At 55.0% G+C, this 18,073-nt stretch overlaps 5 protein-coding genes across 5 annotated transcripts; 1 reads left to right on the top strand and 4 right to left on the bottom strand.

The window, feature by feature from the left end:
- Window positions 1-1,239: 1,239 nt before the first annotated feature.
- Window positions 1,240-3,105, bottom strand: CORC01_07963 (uncharacterized protein; the record flags this gene model as incomplete). Its single annotated transcript, XM_022619598.1, has 3 exons — window positions 1,240-2,118; window positions 2,400-2,936; window positions 2,995-3,105. 3 exons carry the CDS (start codon window positions 3,103-3,105, stop codon window positions 1,240-1,242), a joined length of 1,527 nt encoding a protein of 508 aa, XP_022473973.1.
- Window positions 3,106-4,446: 1,341 nt separating this feature from the next.
- Window positions 4,447-6,171, top strand: CORC01_07962 (carboxylesterase; the record flags this gene model as incomplete). The annotated part of the gene is made up of 1 exon (XM_022619597.1): window positions 4,447-6,171. The coding sequence occupies one exon, from the start codon at window positions 4,447-4,449 to the stop codon at window positions 6,169-6,171; it is 1,725 nt and encodes a 574-aa protein (XP_022473972.1).
- Window positions 6,172-6,537: 366 nt separating this feature from the next.
- On the bottom strand, window positions 6,538-7,632 carry CORC01_07961 (uncharacterized protein; the record flags this gene model as incomplete). Its single annotated transcript, XM_022619596.1, has 1 exon — window positions 6,538-7,632. One exon carries the CDS (start codon window positions 7,630-7,632, stop codon window positions 6,538-6,540), a length of 1,095 nt encoding a protein of 364 aa, XP_022473971.1.
- A 1,563-nt stretch (window positions 7,633-9,195) lies between these two features.
- On the bottom strand, window positions 9,196-10,017 carry CORC01_07960 (uncharacterized protein; the record flags this gene model as incomplete). The annotated part of the gene is made up of 2 exons (XM_022619595.1): window positions 9,196-9,514; window positions 9,995-10,017. 2 exons carry the CDS (start codon window positions 10,015-10,017, stop codon window positions 9,196-9,198), a joined length of 342 nt encoding a protein of 113 aa, XP_022473970.1.
- Window positions 10,018-11,830: 1,813 nt separating this feature from the next.
- On the bottom strand, window positions 11,831-14,902 carry CORC01_07959 (uncharacterized protein; the record flags this gene model as incomplete). The annotated part of the gene is made up of 2 exons (XM_022619594.1): window positions 11,831-12,114; window positions 12,169-14,902. 2 exons carry the CDS (start codon window positions 14,900-14,902, stop codon window positions 11,831-11,833), a joined length of 3,018 nt encoding a protein of 1,005 aa, XP_022473969.1.
- Window positions 14,903-18,073: the final 3,171 nt, after the last annotated feature.

Raw genomic sequence — 18,073 nt, 5'->3', positions numbered from 1 at the left:
GAACTCCATCAGCTCGACCTAGTTACTATACGTTTATCAGTGTTGGTTCTCACTACGCACATAACTCGCATTCTCTTATTCCCCACGGACCTCAACATTCAGCATCATCAAAGCGAGTCACCATGCCCGTCCAAACCAATTCAAAACGTTTATCAGTGCTTTCAATCTCGTTTTCGCGCATCGTTAATACCGACGTCTCACGACCACACACGCACACAACAACAACAAAACAAAAAGAGGGTGCCCATTCTGCACATACCGTGCCCGACCGCCACGACAAGTTTATAAAAAAGAGGTTAGGACCAGGAAAGGAAGCGAAAGAAAAATCCACTCACGCAAGAGGGATGTTTTCCTAGGTGACGATTTGACGATGAAAACAACTTTTCTTCTTCTCTACGATGGATGACACTTTATTTTTATCTTTGGGAAGAGGATGGATGGCTCTCTAAGTCATGAAGAAGCATTTGACACAAGATCTCCATTTCTTTGCAAGCAAAGAGCAAACGGGCTTTGCTATGACGCCTTGGACCCTACGACAAGACATGAGGCGGCTTTCTACTTTTTTTCTTCTTTTTTTTTTCCCCTCCCGCGGCATCAGTCTAGTTAGCCTGTTGATTGCGTGCTTTTTTTCTCTTTTCGAGGGTTTCGTTTCCATGGAAGTGGAGGATGGAGTGGAATGGAGTCTGCAACGCTTTTCGACTGCCTCTCTTTTTTCCTCCTTCTCCGTACATTTTTCTTTTCTCTTCTCTTCCCATGCCATTTTCCGGGGTAAAAAAGGGGTTTTCAACTTTCTGATGTGGTTTCCTGCGTTTAAACTCTCCTCATTCCACATCCTCTCTTCTTTCTTCTTCCGATTCTGAGAGGCGTCGGAGAGCGTACTTGCTGGTAAGGATATGCTTGTTTCCCGGCGGGCATTTGGGAGTGCGGATGGGACAGTCGGACGGGACAGCCGGATGATGAGGATGTTTTGCGGCGTGGTTTTGTGGTCTGGTCTTTTTTTTTTTGGTTCTTTTTTTAGGTGGAGGGCAAAGGGAATGAGGGAATTATAGAATTTTGGTACTTAAGAATCACTTCTTTCGACTTTACGTCAGATTTGTACTCAGTGAGGTTTGACTTTGGATGAGAGCTGTACGTGACGCTGACGCTCAAGAAACGATTCCCACTCTTGCCCCCATCTATGCCTCGTCTCTGTCTACGCATCCACGACGGTCCGTCCATCCCTCAAAACCTTTTCTACCACTACATACCCACATTCTCATCCCTAGGCGGCGCCCTCTCGCCCCTTTGGAACACAAACAAGGCCTCGTCCTTGCCCGCAAAGCTCGGCAGCGGAATCTGCACGACGCGCACCCACTCGGGCTGCTCTTGCGCCATGTACTCGGCCATGGTCCTGTCGCGGAAGCCGGTGTACCCGTTGTGGTTCTGCGTGCCGACGACGGCGATGGTGTCGCCGCGGTAGGCCTCCACCAGGCCGCGCGTAAAGGAGCCTTCGGTGCCGCCCGCGACGGAGCCGCCGACGACGGGGTAGACGAGCAGGAGGAGCATGTCTTTGCCTCCGTTGCGGGCGTTGAGAAAGGAGACGCCGTCGGAGGGGATGGTGTCGGGGACCCAGGTTGTGCGCCACTCGGATTGGAGGTTGTCTACTGGGTGGACGGTGCAGCCGTAGAGGCGGAGCATGTGGGTCCAGTAGCCGTTTCCGGAGCCGACGTCTGCGATGGGGCGGGCGGCTGCGAGGTGGCGGAGGATGAAGAGGGCTTCGTGGGAGGGGGTCGCGCAGCCAAAGTGGTGCATGAGGATGGGGAGGACGTGGTGGGATTGTAAAGGGTGGTGGCGGGTGGGACCGGCCCATTGGAGGGAGTGGCAGGACCAGGACCAGAAGTCGAGGGAGGGGTTGGGGGGTAAGGAGAGGGAGGGGGTTTTTGTTTTGGGGATCTGGTTGAGGGGTGCTTGGAGGGATGGGTGGATGTAGCGGTGGGCGAGGAGGTGGGTTGCGATTTGGGCGCGGAGGGAGGATTTTTTGGCGTTGGCGAGGTGGGATTTGAGGGCGAGGGGGGTTGCGGTTTTGGGGGAGAAGATTTGGATGTAGGAGTGGATGTCTGGTTGGGGTGGGGGGTCGAGCTGTGTGCTTTGGTTAGTTTGGGATTGATGGCGAGGGAGTTGAGGGTGGGAGAGGCTGGTTGTGGGAGACTGGAGATGTTGAAAAGAGTGGTGGTGAAAAGAGTGGTGATGAGAGATGATGAGGGACTGGTGGTGAGAGAGCCTGTTGATATGAGAGAGAGACCCAGGAGCAATCACGGGGGGGGATATGACGACGGGTTACATTAGGATACTGAAGACAAGGGCGGAATGAAATATCAAAAAAACATGCAAAGATAAACAGAGATTGGACAAAAACATACCGGCTTCCCCTCCTCATCGAGGTACCAGTCGTGCAAGCCGTTGACGCCGCCCATGCTCACGACGCGCTGGACCTCGGCGAGGCGGACGGCCGTCATGGCGTGGTAGACGTAGGTATCGCGCTCGGGGAGGTTGAAGGTGACGACGGCGGCGTGGTAGAGGTCGTTCTTGCCGAGGAGGTCGAGGGCTCTCTGCCGGCGGGCCGGGTCCTTGTTGTACTCGTCCGGTGTGAAGTCTGGGTTGCTGCCGACGCAGTAGGTGAATTTGCTGCCGCTGCCGCTGCCGCCGCCGCCGCCGCCACTGGGGGTCTTGGCGGGTGCTTTTGGAGGCATTTTTGTCGTCGTTGGGCGCGGACGAAAGGGTTTGGGTGGGTGGTGTTTGGTTCTGCTTTGGTGCGATGAGGTGGGGTTTGTGGTGAGCTTTTTTCGTCTGGAATGAGTGTGAGTGAGTGATGGGGGGTACAAATGTGAGGATGAGAGATTTACTGAGGTTAAGGGGGGTTTGAGATTTGTAATCGAGTCGAGATAACAGTCTCGGGTCTTGCAAGTTGTTGGATGATGCGGTTAATTAGAGACGATTCAATCATCCTTTGTGAACCTGTCGAGGGGGAGACGTTGGATGAGGGCCGGAAGGATTCAAGGTTCGGACCCCCTGGTCGTTGGCGGTGGTGCCGAGTTTTCGGGGCCGTGGTCTCGGAGCGGACGGCATGTCGTCATGGGTTTCTTTCGGTGAGTATGGCCCCCGCATTTCTCGGTGTGCCCCCCGGAACGGTGCCAAACTGCGTTCGTCTTACAACTTTACACACGGTGCGGATGTCAGAGGGGCCATACCCGACCCGACGAGCCGACCAAACATGCCCCCATCCATCACGAAGCCTTTCCTCTTTCTACATTTCTGACAAATAAACAAAGATTCATATGCAATGAGTCATCTGCCATGTTTGGCACGAAGCGTGCTTGGGCTTTTGGATTGTTCCGAGCCCCCAAGTCTACGATGGTCCCCTTCAGTCTCGAACTCGAACCAGATTGTCGGGACTTCGGGGGCTAAATCTGTATGCCGGATTCTCCACGACGAGGGAGGCGGAGAAACGCGGAGAAATGCCGGATTCGCTGGGGCAGTCTAGTCGGCTCTGGCAAGACACTCGGCAGTGAATATACCGGCTAAAGGTCTCAGTAGACTTGACTCAAGCGAGCACTGCCAAGACTCGAATGAGCAGGATCAATGAAGTCGGATGGTGGCCCAATGAATCGAGCCATTAGTAGAGCAGTCACCCAATATTCCGTCACAACGCCCTGATACCATGTCGATGTCTCGGCTTCCGCAACTGCGTGGCTCGGATTTCGGGGGCTTACTAAATCCAAACATCTTCCCGGTACCGCACCGCGTTCATCCAGTTAATTATCCCCTCGGGAATTGACCGCACCAAACAACCCCCGCAACGGTTCCTCTCGAATCGTGGGAAAACTTCTCTATTTCTCCCCCACACCACCCAACCCCAAATCCCTCCACAATGCTCCCCACGTCCCAGGGTAGGGCCGATTCTTGCGGAGCGTTTGCGGGGTACAACAACCCAGCCCATTGGATCGGACCTGTCATGCGGCATGTCATGTTATTTTGTCTCCATTGACGACAAATAAGCTACTGATTTTTTTCCTTCTTCATCCCACTTTCTCTTCTCTGGCCCCGGACTTGGCATCCACGGCTCTGGCACCGACTGCAGCGAACCCATACGGCCGCTTCGGACTTCCTTTCCCTCCTCAACAAAGTGACGTAGGCCATTCCGCTAGCTTGGAAGCCATCCCCGGCCGATCTGGTCTCGTGGCATGACACATGGATCGTCAAGGCTCGAGAGGTCGAGCCATGGTGGGCTTCATCTCGCAGCATGGCGTACGACCTGGGGGTCAATGTCCGACCTTCCCCCGGTCCCACGGAGCTGGTCAAGTACAAAATGGTCAAGAGCTGCCCTGTCCTCGGTGAACCTGACGAGACATCAGCCGCAGCATATGCTCGTCAAGCCATCGTCAGATACCACAGCTTACCCCGGACACGATGACGCGACTTAACCTGCTCGTGACCCTCTCCACGGCCTGTGCCACGGTCTCCGCCCTGGTCCCGAGACAGGCCAGCCCGGGTAACAGCACCGGCACCGTCCCTACCGTGGACCTTAAGAACGGATCTTACTATGGCGTCTACAATGGCCGCTACGAACAGGACTTCTTCCTCGGCATACCATACGCCCAACCCCCCGTCGATAACCTCCGTTTGCGCGTCCCTCAACCCCTGAACTCATCCTGGGAGGGCACCCGCAACGCTACGGAGTACTCCCCGCTTTGCTTCGGCTACGGCAGCGACACCTGGGTCCTGGGCAACCACGTCTCGGAGGACTGCCTCACCATCAACGTCGTCCGCCCCCACGGCGTCGCCGCCGACGCGAAGCTCCCCGTCGCCGTATGGATCCACGGAGGCGGTTTCACCAACGGCGGCAGCGCGGACCCGAGGTACAACCTCTCCTTCGTCGTCGAGCAGGGCGTAAGGATGGGCACCCCCTTCGTCGCGGCCAGCATCAACTACCGCCTCCATGCCTGGGGGTTTCTGTGGAGCGAAGAAGTCAAAGCCGAGGGCGCGGGTAACCTCGGGTTCCGCGACCAGCGCCTCGCCCTACACTGGGTCAAGGAGAACATTGCCGCCTTCGGCGGCAACCCGGCGCACGTCACCCTCTGGAGCGAGAGCGCCGGCGCACGGAGCGTGGCTTCCCAAATGCTGGCCTACGGGGGCCGAGACGACGGCCTCTACCGCGCCGCGATCCTCGAGAGCGGCACGGGTCTGGGCACCGACTTTGGCGAGGTCGAAGCGCCCTCTGCCGCGACCGCCTGGCAGGACTACTACGACACCATTGTGAACAAGACAAACTGCTCCGCGGCCGCCGACACCCTGGACTGCCTCCGCAGCGTGCCGACGTGGACCCTGAGCGACATCCTCAACAGCACAACCTCGAACCCGACCTTCACCGGCGTCGTCGACGGCGACTTCCTCGAGGCAGCCCGCCACGAGCAAGTCAACGAGGGCAAGTTCACCCACGTGCCACTCCTCATCGGCGCAAACTCGGACGAGGGCACCCAGTTTGGCGTAAAGGGCATCAACACGACAGCACAGTGGAACTCGTACCTCCGCACCGGCGGCGCCGGCAACGTCACGATCGAGGTGCTCTCGGCGCTGTACCCGGATATCCCGCGCCTCGGCACGCCGGCGACGCTCGAGGGCCGGCCGACGGGCGCGCAGGCGAACTTCGGTTCCATGTGGAAGCGCGTCAACGTCTTCGCGGGCGACCGGGCGCAGCACGGCCCGCGGCGGTTCTTTGCGCGCAGCTGGGCTGGCGTTAAGGCGAACCAGAGCGTGTACGCGTACAACTTTAACGTGCTCGTCAACGGCTTGACGCCCGCCGAGGGGGTGAACCATTTCCAAGAGGTGGCGTTTGTGTTTGACAACACGGGTGGTTTGGGCTACGAGACGGCGGTGGCGGTGAATCCCTTTGAGGGCAAGCCCGAGACGTTCAAGGCGCTGGCGAATATCATGTCGCGGATGTGGGTGGGCTTCATCACCAAGGGGGACCCGAATGCGCATGGCGGCGCGACCAACGTGACGTGGCCGAGGTACGATGTCGAGAACCCCGAGATTATGGGCTTCGATGTCAATGTCACGTCGTTGGTTCACGTCCAGCCGGATACGTACCGCACTGAGCAGATTGAGTATCTGATTCAGAAGTTGTGGGCATGAGGGGTATGGGCTGTACCTGTAAAAGAAGAGACACTGATAATCAAAAAAATAGTTTAATATCTGGTCATAAACAACGTCCACAAAGCTTGAGCAATATCCGAGTGCAGTAATAAAGATATTTGAATTAACCACCATCTCATAACGCGTTCCAAGCCTCCCACGCAAGATTGAAAGGGAAAGGGAAACTTAATCACTCCATACCCTCTAAATAATCTTATTCTCATGAAATTTAGAAATCATGAAAGAAATTTCGTCGTCTAATCCGCGCGTTTCTCCTGTGCCTCCAGTCCTAAAAGAAGAGCAACCTCGCTCTAGGGACGACGGCGGTCTTTGGTGCTTCTTGGCCCGCGGATGCGTTGTCCTCAGTTATCTTGGGGGGACCGCGTTGACGCCTCGGACCTTGAGGAAGGTCGTTGGGAATGGGTCCATGACGTATGTTGGGGTGTAGCCCGGGTCCGCAGTCACGGTGACCGTGACGATGCCGTCGATTGCAGACGAGGAGGAGGACGATGAAGAAGATGAAGAAGAAGAAGAAGATGAAGAAGAAGAAGAAGAAGAGGAGGAGGAGGAGGAGGAGGAGGAGGAGGAGGAGGAGGAAGAGGAAGAGGAAGAGGGGGTAGTGAAAGTGGTGGAGGTGGTGGTAGCGGTGGTAGTGGTGGTAGTGCTAGGAGGGGTGGTTGAATCTGAGCTGGAGCTAGAGGTCGAGCTAGAAGTAGTTGTGGCGGCTGAGGTGGTGGTATTGGATGAGACAGTCGGCGTGATGGTGACCGTGAATGTGACGACGCCGGTGCTGGACGAAGTAGTGGACGAAGTAGTAGACGAAGTAGTGGGCGGAGTGATGGAAGTTGTGGTGGACGGAGTGATGGACGAAGTGGTGGACAACGTAGGAGACGAAGTGGTGGAAGATGTGGTGGACGAAGTAGTGGAAGAAGCGGTGGATGAAGTAGTGGACGGAGTGGTGGACGAAGTGGTTGGCGGAGTGGTGGAGGACGTAGTCGATAATATGCTGGAGGAGGTGCTGGAAGTGGTCGTATCGTCTTTGGGGAAGCATCGACTGCGGCGCGGCTGAACAGTAGTCGTCGTTGTCGTGGGCGTCGCCTCCTGCCTGGGCTCGATGGTCTTGGTGAGCGGCAGTGCCGTCAGGCTGTTCTTCAGCTTCTTCGGGCACGTTTCCTCTGTACAGAAGTCGGCGTCCACGGCCATCTCCACGCTCCGCTTAGACGCCTCAGAGGAGGCCTTCGGTCGGGGCAACTCCGCTGTGGCGAGAGGGCGAGTCTTGATCCCCAGCCTGCTGAGGATCGGGTCGTTTTTCTCGAAGAGGTCGGTGGGAGCAGAAGCCGTGGCTGAGTGGTGGGAAGCCGAGGCCTCGGTCGTCGTCAGAGGAAGATTGATATCGGCGTTGACCAGGAAGGGGCTGGCGGAGACCAGCAAAATGCTGGCCAACAAGGCGAGGTCTTTCATCTTGAGGTTCTTCGTAGAGGGTTATGGGCTCCAAGACAGATAGGAGATGTGCGAGTGAGAGAAGATGACTGGAGAAGCGGGCAAAGAGGGAGAGTCTATCAAAAGATGGGCTTATATACCCGAATGGGGTCTGGACGAGTAGAAACAGGCTTTGGAATAAGATGGGCCGTTGAAGAGTTCACAAGGTGGCAGCCCTAGATTCAGCCTTTGCTGAGGAGTGGAACCGTACGTAACACAGAAGGGCTGTCAAGGCCCTGAAGATGTCACTCGCTACCTACGTAGAGGAGAAGTTTTGGCGTATGGGGGACATGTATGGATATTTCATCATAAGGCAGGGTAGGGCAATTTGAGAGAGACACGTTTATGGGGAGAAAGGTCGTCAAAAGCCCGTCGCCTTTACAGTGGTCAACGAGATATATATGCTTTCCTTCTCAAAAAGCGAGATAGTTTTTCGGTGTCAAGATGAGAATGAGAGGTCCTCAAAACGATCGACACCATTTGGTACTGTTGTTGCCATGACGATTTGAGTTCGGTGGCTGGCTTCAACTGTGAAATCGCCAACCTCAACGGCCCTCGGTGGCTTAATATGTGATACACTAGCGATTTTGAACTTGAAGCTCAGAACTTTGTATATGCTCGATTCAAGTATGCCTTTGGACATGGTCTCTGCCCCTGGAAGTCCACTTATCACTCCGCACTGAAGTTACCTTATGCATAGATCGCCCCTTCTTAGACAGTAGTGGCTTCAGACTCTGCCAGAAAGGCCAGTACGTACTATGAGCACCAAAACGTCCTCAACAATTCGTTTGAGGGGCTTTCAAACTTTACCCGTGAATTGTCGGGAAACGGAGTCCCCTGGGGCAGGGCTCATAAATCAAAGACCACAAGGATATGATTTCAAGGCTGCTGAGTCCACAGACAGACCTGCAACAATAACGAGGCAGGAGTGTCTTGAATTAGAAAGCAAACCCGCGTGATGTGATGGATTGGTGCTACAATTCTGCCCACAATGGTACTAGGCGGATGACATACAAGTCCCAAGGGACACAAAGTTAGATAAGGAGACACGAGATGAGGCTGAGCGAGGTCGGCTAAGAGGCTGCAGTTACGATGACGCAGTTTATGTTACTGTGTAATGTGCCAATTGATGGCTGCTCTGAAGCCTTGTTTTATGACAAGCCCCTTGAGAAGCGGTACTGGTCGTGAGACTGGATCTGCGCTTGGTGCTGACGACTGATGATGCTGCCGGAAGGAGTGGGGGCGGGGGGGGGTGGGGGGGGGCGAAGCAGAGGGTCATATAAGTGTAGCGGTATAACTCATCTGGAAGTTGTCCTGAAAAGAGCGCCGGAGACAAGAGTCCCATACACTCGTCCCGCTCTTTCTCTGTACTTATGAACGCCGCCAGCGCTCCAATGTATCGGAACAAGACGGCATTGAATCTGGTACGGTCACGTTTGTGTGTAGGGGAGAGCTTGTGCATTCAGGTGTATCTACTGATGACCTGTGTCCTTATCTATGTAGATATGTGCCTTGCACAGGCATTTAACATGGCGACGGTCTGATTTAAAAGTGAGTCTTATTCTCCTCAATTCCCATCACCTTGAAGACCTCCTCCCTCTCCTCCGGATAGACCAGGCGAGGGTCGACGGCAGTGTAGTAGTCAAAGGGAGTCGCATCGTCGGGGGAAAGCTCGGGCGCTTCGCCCACCAGGATCTCCCTCATCATCTGCATGGTCATGCTCCAACGCTTGGCGATGGTGCTCATGGTCTCCACGTTGTCCGCGTCCTCGGGGTGGGCGATCAGCCGTTGCGCCACAGCCGAAAACAGATATCCCTCCTTGCGGACCTCATCGCGGGCGAAACGGTGCGCCTTGAGGGTAAGACTGCGAAATTTGCGCAGGAACTCTAGTCAAAGGTGGTCATCTTTTGTGTATTCGGGAGAGAATACCCATGAGGCGAAGCCGTGTAATGGACGAAATCCAAATTCCCTTCGAAACAGAGCAACTCGGCCCCGTGGTCCTAGTGCGATCGATTCTGAGTCCCGCCACTTGTTGATATCGTCCATTGGGATGGATGAGTCCACGGCCAGTCGTCTACTCTGACTACCTAATGAGCACCGTCTACAATTTTGCACAAGCACCCTACATACGTTCACTAAGAAAGACGCATGGAAGTTAGGATACCATTAGGGGGAGAAGCTAGATCAACAATACCAAAATAAATCCCATTTTCAATAGTTTTATCCTTGAATCAGTCTACGTGACGATCAACAAGTATACGGTGAGCCCCAGGTGATTAACGCACCCTACATGTATGTAAAGCGCCTTCCCATAGCTCCTAGCTGACTGCCGTACGTAACTCACATCATTGATGCCAACCAGTCCATGCCAGGCACTCGACTGACGATAAGTGTGACTTTCAGAAGTCATTCAACCTTCATTCCGACCAGATTGAGCGCAACGGGGCGTTTTAAGCGGCGATTCATAAGCTACTCGAGTCACATTACTAGCTTTCGTATTATTGCTCTCAAGCCCGGTTGGAAATGAATGCTTCAATCTCTACCCGATACTATCTAGGAGGTTGAATGACTCTAGGACTCTGCGAGGTGAACGCTCGCGAGTCTCATTTTCAAAAAGCGGACGTGGCGACATCGCATCAAGTCGCTAGCTTTTGTTGCCCATTGGTAGATGGCAAACCGGCGGGACGTTTCTGTCTGACAAGATGTCTTCATCAAGGGCGCCAGCATGTTGATCGCTGACTTTGACGAAAGAGTCCTCGAGTTTGGGGCTCCAAAAGGCTCTCTGCAAATTTTTTACTGACGAGCTGAATCAAAAGTTGAAGTCCTTCTTACCTCGCTCCCCAACTTCCTAAAGAAGCGCTTCACTTAATGGCAACTTTGGACAAGATGGCACGGAACAGACGAAAAGAATCGCCATGTGAAAGCTCCGATTAGAAGAACATCATCACAGAATACTTGGAAGAGATGGGAGCATGACAACCGCCAAGCCATCATCCCAACGCAAGAGTCGTCATTGTTGCGGCATTCAGACTCAGTTTCTTGCGTGGGCGTAGCTAGACGTCACTAGACACCCAGTCCAATCCGACAACACCTCGTGCTTCACCAACGGGAAAGCCTTGGCCTTGTAATTCCCTTTAACCAGAACAAGCGTGCTCCCAAAGACGCCTTGCTCAGAGCCCCTTCTTCTTCTTCGAGTTAGGTCGAGACACAAAACATGCAACCCTACGGAGGGGAGTACCTGAGGTCCGTCCCCATTGCAGGTCAAGAAGAATCCAGTAGGGGACACTCGGAGATCCGGGTCCGCACCCGGGTACGATCCCACCCGGCCAGCGGGGCTTTCCGAGCACGAGGACGCACACATACCGGGCCAGTCCCCATCCTCGTTCCGATTCGATAGCCTTCAACCTCCTTCAGATCTCTCAACCAACGCCCCCTTCAACAGATATATCCCGCTTCCAGAGAAATCGCACTGCGCAAGGGCGTTAAGAAAGAAAAAAAAGGACCCAAAGCCGGAGGGCTAAACTCTCAACTCCCTAATCGAGCATAACATGCGACAAATCACCCTTAAAGTCCTTTCAACTCAATCGCATATCGCGCGACCCATCCAACATCCCACCCCAACGCCCCTCACTCCACACCAAAAAAGCGAACCACACACACACTCAACTCTCCAGCCGAGACCGACAAAAAAAAAAAAAAACCCCTCATCCACAAACAAGCTAGCCTTCGAACGTCATGGTGTTCGCGCGAACCAAAGACCAGTTCGTGCCAAGAACCTCACGAGACCATTTAATTCTGGGCCCTCTGCCCTCCAAACGTCTCGTCTCGGTTCTTGGAGTCCCCATTCTCCTTCGTGGAGGCGTCAAGTCGCCTACGGGCTAAGGACGCCAAAAGTGGATGAATCTTTTTCATATGCAAATCCAATGACTTCTTTTTATTTTTCTGCATTGACTTGATAGCCGCTCAACCAGTCGTTCACTTCTCTCCACATGTAAAAAGTCATAAATATCTCTCGCTTTCCCACGTCCGTAAAATCATTTGTGTAAATTCAATGAACAAGATACGCTTGTCGCTTTCAAGGGCTCCTCGCCCAATGCTGCCGTTAATAACCAAAGCTCCGCGCATACAACTATCGTCTCCTGGTACATGATTCCTCTTACATCTTCCTTCCCCATACCCTTCAACCCTCAATGGCCAGGGTCTCGCGGTCTCGCTCTCGGTGGCGGTGGTGATGGTCATCTCGTCGCCTCGAGTCATCGTCGTATTCGTCTTCATCTCGACGGTGTCTGCGGTGGCGCTCCCTATCGCGCTCCTCGTCATACCGGTCGTCATCGCCGTCCTCTCTCCTGTGGTGGCGATGTTTCCTTTTGTCGTCGTCTTCGCCATCGCGATCGCGTCCACGATCCTGGTCCCGATTGCGGTCGCCGCGGTCCCGGTCTTTGCCAGTCTCTTCGCGCCTCCGTTCTGTTCCATGCGTCAGTCTCTATTATAGCAAGTGCTTCTACTTCCCCGACGTACCTCGCAAGACCTGTGTTGCGGCGGCATAGGCCTGGATCTCCTCCTTGCTAAGAACGCGAAGGACAATGACGAAGTCGTCTCGGACTTCGAACCGCTCCTTGCCGACGGTCAAGGCCTCAGGGTTCACAATCTTGCGGCTAATTTTGGTCCAACGGGCACCAGGAGGAACTTCTCTGAGTTTCTTGTCGTCCTTGTGAGGGGCCACACCCTCGCGGATTGGGTTGTCCTCCTCAGGGTACTTCTTGGGTGCCTTCAAGATACCCTTGAGAGGCTTTGCGTCCGATTTGTCGCGAGGTGGAGACACAACACGGACCTGTTTCTCGTCGCGAAGTGGCGGAACGTCGCGGTCGCGGTCGCGATCGCGGTATTCATCTCTGGTTGACGTGACAGCTGAGTCGGTCGAAGGAAGTGAGACGGGCGATTCTTTCTTTGGCGGAGGTGATTCCTTCTTGGGTGAAGGCGTGCGTTCCTTGGGGTCTCGGTGTATCTCACGAAGCGGAAGATCGGCGTAAGTTTGCTTATCTGACCTGTCGTCTTTCTCAGAGCGTTCGGGCCTGTCCAATCGCTCGGATCTTTCGTATCTCTCAGACCGCTCTGGACGTTCTGAGCGTTCCGACCGGTCGACACGGTCTGATCTGTCAACAGGAACGGATGCCCTCTCTGGCTTGTCATCCTTCATGGCTGCCAGCTGCTCCTTCAATTCCCGAATATCATTGGTGTTGGTGGGATTGAAGCCAATCTGCCGCTTCGGACGTCTCGCCTTCTGCTCTTCGTCGTCTGGAGAAACATCTCGTTGTGCGGTTGTAGAATCACCAGTGAGCTTGGCTTCGGCGTCCCGGCGGTTGCGGTCGCGGTCGCGTTCTCGGTCGCGCTCCCGGTCACGCTCTCGATCACGCTCTTTATCACGCTCCTTCTCCCGGTCGCGAACGTCCGTCTCTTGCTCGGCGGCAGCTCTACGAGTCTCGACGATGACAGGTGCACGGTCTCGAGGGTCCCGAGACTCGTCCCGAGGTTTGTATCTCTCGGCAGCACGAGCTCCAGGGTCCTCTTCATCGCTTCGGCGCCGAGACTCTCGCTCCGGCTTCTCCGGACGCTCATCCTTGTCCTTCTCCTTCTCCTTCTCCTTTACGGCCGAGCCGAGACCAATCGCGGTTGCTGCAAGACCAAGTCCTGCACTCAACTTATCACGCAGTCGCTTCCGCTCGGCTTCATCCTCATTAGCCGTGCTAGTGCGCCGCAGATGCCGATCCTTGTCACTTTCGAGTCGAGCTGAATCCCGCTTTGAGCGATCCTTGTCCTCTCGGCGCTTGGATTCATCGTCGGAACCTCTCTTAACGTCTGGAGGGGATGTTCGATGTCCACTTCGAGACTCTGGTCGGTGGCCGCCGCGCGACTCTGGCCTGTATCCAGTCCGGGAGTCTGGACGGTATCCGTTCCGAGACTCGGGCCGTACCTCCCTTCGTGCATCAAAGTCGCCGCCAACAGGGGCTGAGTCTGTACGAATGCCGAAACCACGGGTCGTCACGCCATTATCGTAATAATCACCACTGCCATAAATCGGATCGTACTTGCGATCGGGCTCCCGAGCTTGTCGCTGGGCCCGATCGTCATCGCGACTCCGGTAAAAGTCCTCGTGATGGCTTGATCGAGGAGGGCCTTCATTGTACACTGATACAGGTCGCCGAGAAGCAGTGGCTCCTGCGACAGTCGCTGCGGCCACAGAAGTTGCTGCGGCTACATCCATAGATGAAGGGATGCCACCAGTAGAGCGTCGGTTTGTCGGGCTGGGAGGCACAGGTAAGTGAACAGGCGCCACAGGGGCTGCCGGAGGAATCGAGGATTGAGCTGGGTCGTATACGTTCGTGGAGGAGCGGTTGATTTTGTCCAAACCCCATGTGGTTGGCGGTGGGCCGGCTCGCTGTCGGCCGACATCGTAGGGACGACTAGTGCTCTCAGTCGTCGTGACATTAACACTGGGTCGGTAATAGCCACGATCGATGCTCTCTCGCCTGCGTGACCTTGAAGGAGGTCGAGTGTGATCCAAGTCGTAGCGCGCCAAGTCGCTTGGTGTAGTGTATTCGTAGCCATCGCTACCACCAATGTCGACTGGAGCATTTCCATGGCGGGAAATATTGGCATAAATGGCCGAATTCCTCGATGCGCGGTACGAATCATGCCTAGACGGTGTAGGATCAAGGGTTCGCTCGCGCATTCGGGTGAATTCTTCATTGTCCATTACTGCGCTGTAAGAGCCACCGCGGTGGTGGCTTCGGGAACGTATGGATGACGCAGGCTGCGTGTAAAAAGTCGAATCGCTGGAGCGATAGTCATCGCGAGTCGGGCTGCTGTGTCTGTTGCTTGACGAGTGGTGCGACGATGAAGTGGCCTGCGGCGGTCGGGTCGTTGTGGTAACAATGACTGGGCGGGCAGAGGTAGAGTCGAGGGTCGAGGAGCGATGAGAGCGATTGCGGCTCGCTTCTCTTAAGCCCGCACCGCGAGCGAGAGGGTCTTTGGTGACTGCATAAGTCGTCGTGGTGGTCGTCGGCGCGCCGGAATGGTGGGGTCGAGAACTACCAGAGGCGTATCTCGTCGAAGACGTGGGCATGACATGAATATCACCCCCGTACATGGAGCTATAGCCGATGCTGGTAGGAAGCGAAGCCCGCGCAGGATTGAAGGTGGGCGAGCGCGGCCGAGCGGTGGTGTACCGCGAGGATGAGTAGCGGTGATCCATGGCGACGTCCAGTGGTCGAGTCGTCGACGAATCGTCCTGTCTGTGGCTATCTCTTCTCGTCGCTCAGGTGCCTTCTCCCGCCGTAATGAGGTGGATGAGGGAGAAAGTTGAGAGACTTGAGGGTGCACGTCGAGGGAGGAGGGTGAGGAGGGGCAGTCGAGAATTGGGTTGGGCGCTGGCCACCTTGAACAGATGGATATGAAGCGGGACGGCCGTAGCGGTAAGACGCAGGTCGCAACCACGTGAGGAATTCCACCCTAAGAAAATTTGGTGTCTTCTCTCCGTTTCCTAATTTTTTTTTTCCCCCTTCCCCTCTCTGTCGCTTTGACTTGGGGGTGCTTTGGCGCCCTTTTTGGGCTGTCGCTTGTTTGGGCGTCGAAGTGTCTCACTTTTGTTGTCTGATTTTGGGCGACGGATCTACCAAGTGGACGGTGCCCTATTTTCTTCGCTTTTTTCCCTTGCACGGAAGGTGAAAGAGGGAAAGAGGAAGAGGGGCACTCGTTGTGATGGACACCCGCTGCAATGGAATGTGAGGTGGGTTCTTTTTTGGTTGATGAAAGATGGCGGGGTCCCGGTGTCTCCTCTTAGATCACTTCAGCTTGCTCTCTCTCTTCTCGTTCCCTTGGTCGTGTTTGGAGTGGAATACCCCCTTCGAATGGGTTGGGCTAGGTAGGTAGGGTTCTAAGGTCGGGCTAGCAGGTCGGGCTGGAGTTGGGTGGACTCTGTCGTCGGATCGCTGTCGAAACGGCCCTGTCTGTGTGTTGTGGACTGTGGTGGACTGGAGTGGAAATCCAAGTGCATGCATCTGCAGTGCCGTGGGAAAAGAGGGGCGAGTCAGCTTTGTGAGGAGACTCGGGCAAATGTTGAACGGGCGGGCGTGGTCTCAAAAATAGGATGAATGAATCCATGCAACGTCTCCATATGGTTCCATACACTATGGATGGTTGTGCCGAGTAGAGACCATGCGCATAGCTTGTTTGTGCGTAGAGGATAGATGAGGTGAAGAAGTGGAATGCATGTGTAGGAGGAAGAGAACCATCTACCAGGTACTGTATGTAGTACAGAGATAACGTCACTGAGGCTGAGGCATCCGAGAAACAAAAGATAGAGAGCCAGAAGAGAAGGGGGGGCGAAAATTGGGCAACGATTGAAGACACTGCGACGTCGAGTATTTTGGGAGGGGGGTATCCCGGGCGCAATGACGGAGGGGACGAGTCGACTGATCCCTGTCGACTCACCAGCAAGGATCGCGGGGGGTTTGCTTTGATGATGGATGCGGATGGATGCACCGGGGCCCTCTCCAGCCTGTGTAGTCCGTACCGTACTCAGGTATATCCGTACGAAGAAGTATCCGTATCTCCTTGCCTTTTGCAGAGATGTCAGGGAGAGGAGACCAGGAAGAGGAGACCGATGGGACACTACGGCTGGTTGCCCGAGAGCTTGTCTTCGGTGTAGCGGGGAACACACCGTACCTAAGGTACTGAAAGTGTAGTGTCGGTGGTATCGGCACGGGCGTTGGCGAATTCTGCGAAAACCAAGGACTTGGGTGATGAGGCCAAGGATGTCACTTGGCCGAACGTCGTATCCGTACCTGCTCGACCATACAATGTTCCTCCAGTAGGGGTCTTCGGAAGATGGCGAGGGGGCTGCGGTTATCCGGACTTGACGACGGCTGGTCGCTTCTCGTCGTGACAAGGCTGCATGTAGCGCAATGCCAAAGGCCGTCCCCTTCTCGGGTACTGACTTCTACACGTGAAGTAGCTATACCTTGCCCCAAGCTGACAAGAAAAACTGGCAGGGAATGGGCGGACGTGCGTCAACGTCAATGCCAATGCCGTGAGGTAGCGCCGCCGTCAGTGACGGAGTACTGAGCAGCTAACGAGACGACGGCAGACTGCCGGGTGGGTTGGTCCTTTTTTTTTTTTTTTTTTAGACTCTTTAGCCCACTGCAGTAAAGGTTTGGAGCGTCGACAGCGGTGTTGGCAATCAGCCACAGAGGCACAGAGGCTAGTTGAAGTCGCTCAGACCCGAGGTCGAGGAATCGAGGCGTTAGGGCCGGTCAGAGGGTACATGCAGGAGCGGTTTGCTTGGCTAAGGTCGTTTCGTCTCTGCCGTGTAGATAGTTCTCCCAAGTTCAGATGAAAACCAGGCGGACGTCGCTTGAGACGGGGGTTCTGGAGTTGACACATGCAGTTCCTGTCTCGGCATCTGCTCGACTCTGGCGGGCGTGTGTGTGGCCCTAAATCAGGCACAATAGGTAGCAGGAAGCCAAATTCTCCCCGGAGCATTCGTCTGCAACTTGAAAGTGTCCGGCGGAATTGCTGTTTCCCAGCTGGCAGGATCACAGGAGCAGCACCGAAACATGTCCGCTGCCGTCACATATGAATTTTGATTTGATGGCAACGGACCTGCTTGCTGACCGCTGACGTCTCAAGGTGTGAAGTGGAATGTGCCGCCAAAGACAATGATGATGATATTATGCAGAGTACTTGAGTACATTGAGTACTTGAGGGCAACGGCATGGATGACAGCCTCGACCCAAAATGCAAAAGCGTCCCGAGACAAGGGGGAGACGAGCGCAGGTGCCGCGGAATGAACTGAACCAAGATTGATGTAATTTTTCCGACTCAAGGGTCCGACCTGCTGGCATTGGTTCAGGAGAGTGAAACTTCAGGTAGCAGACCCCTTCCCGTCCTCCGTACCTCAAAGGCGAGGCAAAGAACCCTGCCATTGGTGCGAGCAAGCACGCAGTTGACGGGTTGATGGCTGTTGGCAAGGTGCTGTTGGTGGGCAAAACGGTCGCTCTCTTGCCGTTTTGGGAAACCGGTTGTCGTCCGTGTCGATCAAGGCGATGACGTCCTGCTGGCTGGACGTGGAGCAGGACTAAGAAGCCAAGGTGAGGCCAGGGTCAGGACCGCAGGCATACCGGCCTGGTCGGTTGCTGGCGCTTCTCTGGCCCGGCGAACCTTCCAATCCTGGATTTTCGATCTTTCGTCCAAGATATGGAGGGCTTCTTCTCTCCAATGCTTGCTGGAATGGCCTGTGAGAACTTTGCTACTGCTGTATGGTAAAGATTGACAGGATTGGGCAGATGACGTCCCATCGCCACAGGCGAGCCATTGTAAGACTGCACTCTGACCGAGGCTGTCGGCGACTACTAACAATTTCGCC

Source organism: Colletotrichum orchidophilum (genome assembly GCF_001831195.1).
Source record: "Colletotrichum orchidophilum strain IMI 309357 chromosome Unknown Scaffold_65.1, whole genome shotgun sequence".
NCBI classification, from domain to species: Eukaryota; Fungi; Ascomycota; class Sordariomycetes; order Glomerellales; family Glomerellaceae; genus Colletotrichum; species Colletotrichum orchidophilum.
The sequence above is the reverse complement of the archived record's forward strand: the minus strand, read 5'-3'. Positions and strand labels throughout refer to the sequence as shown.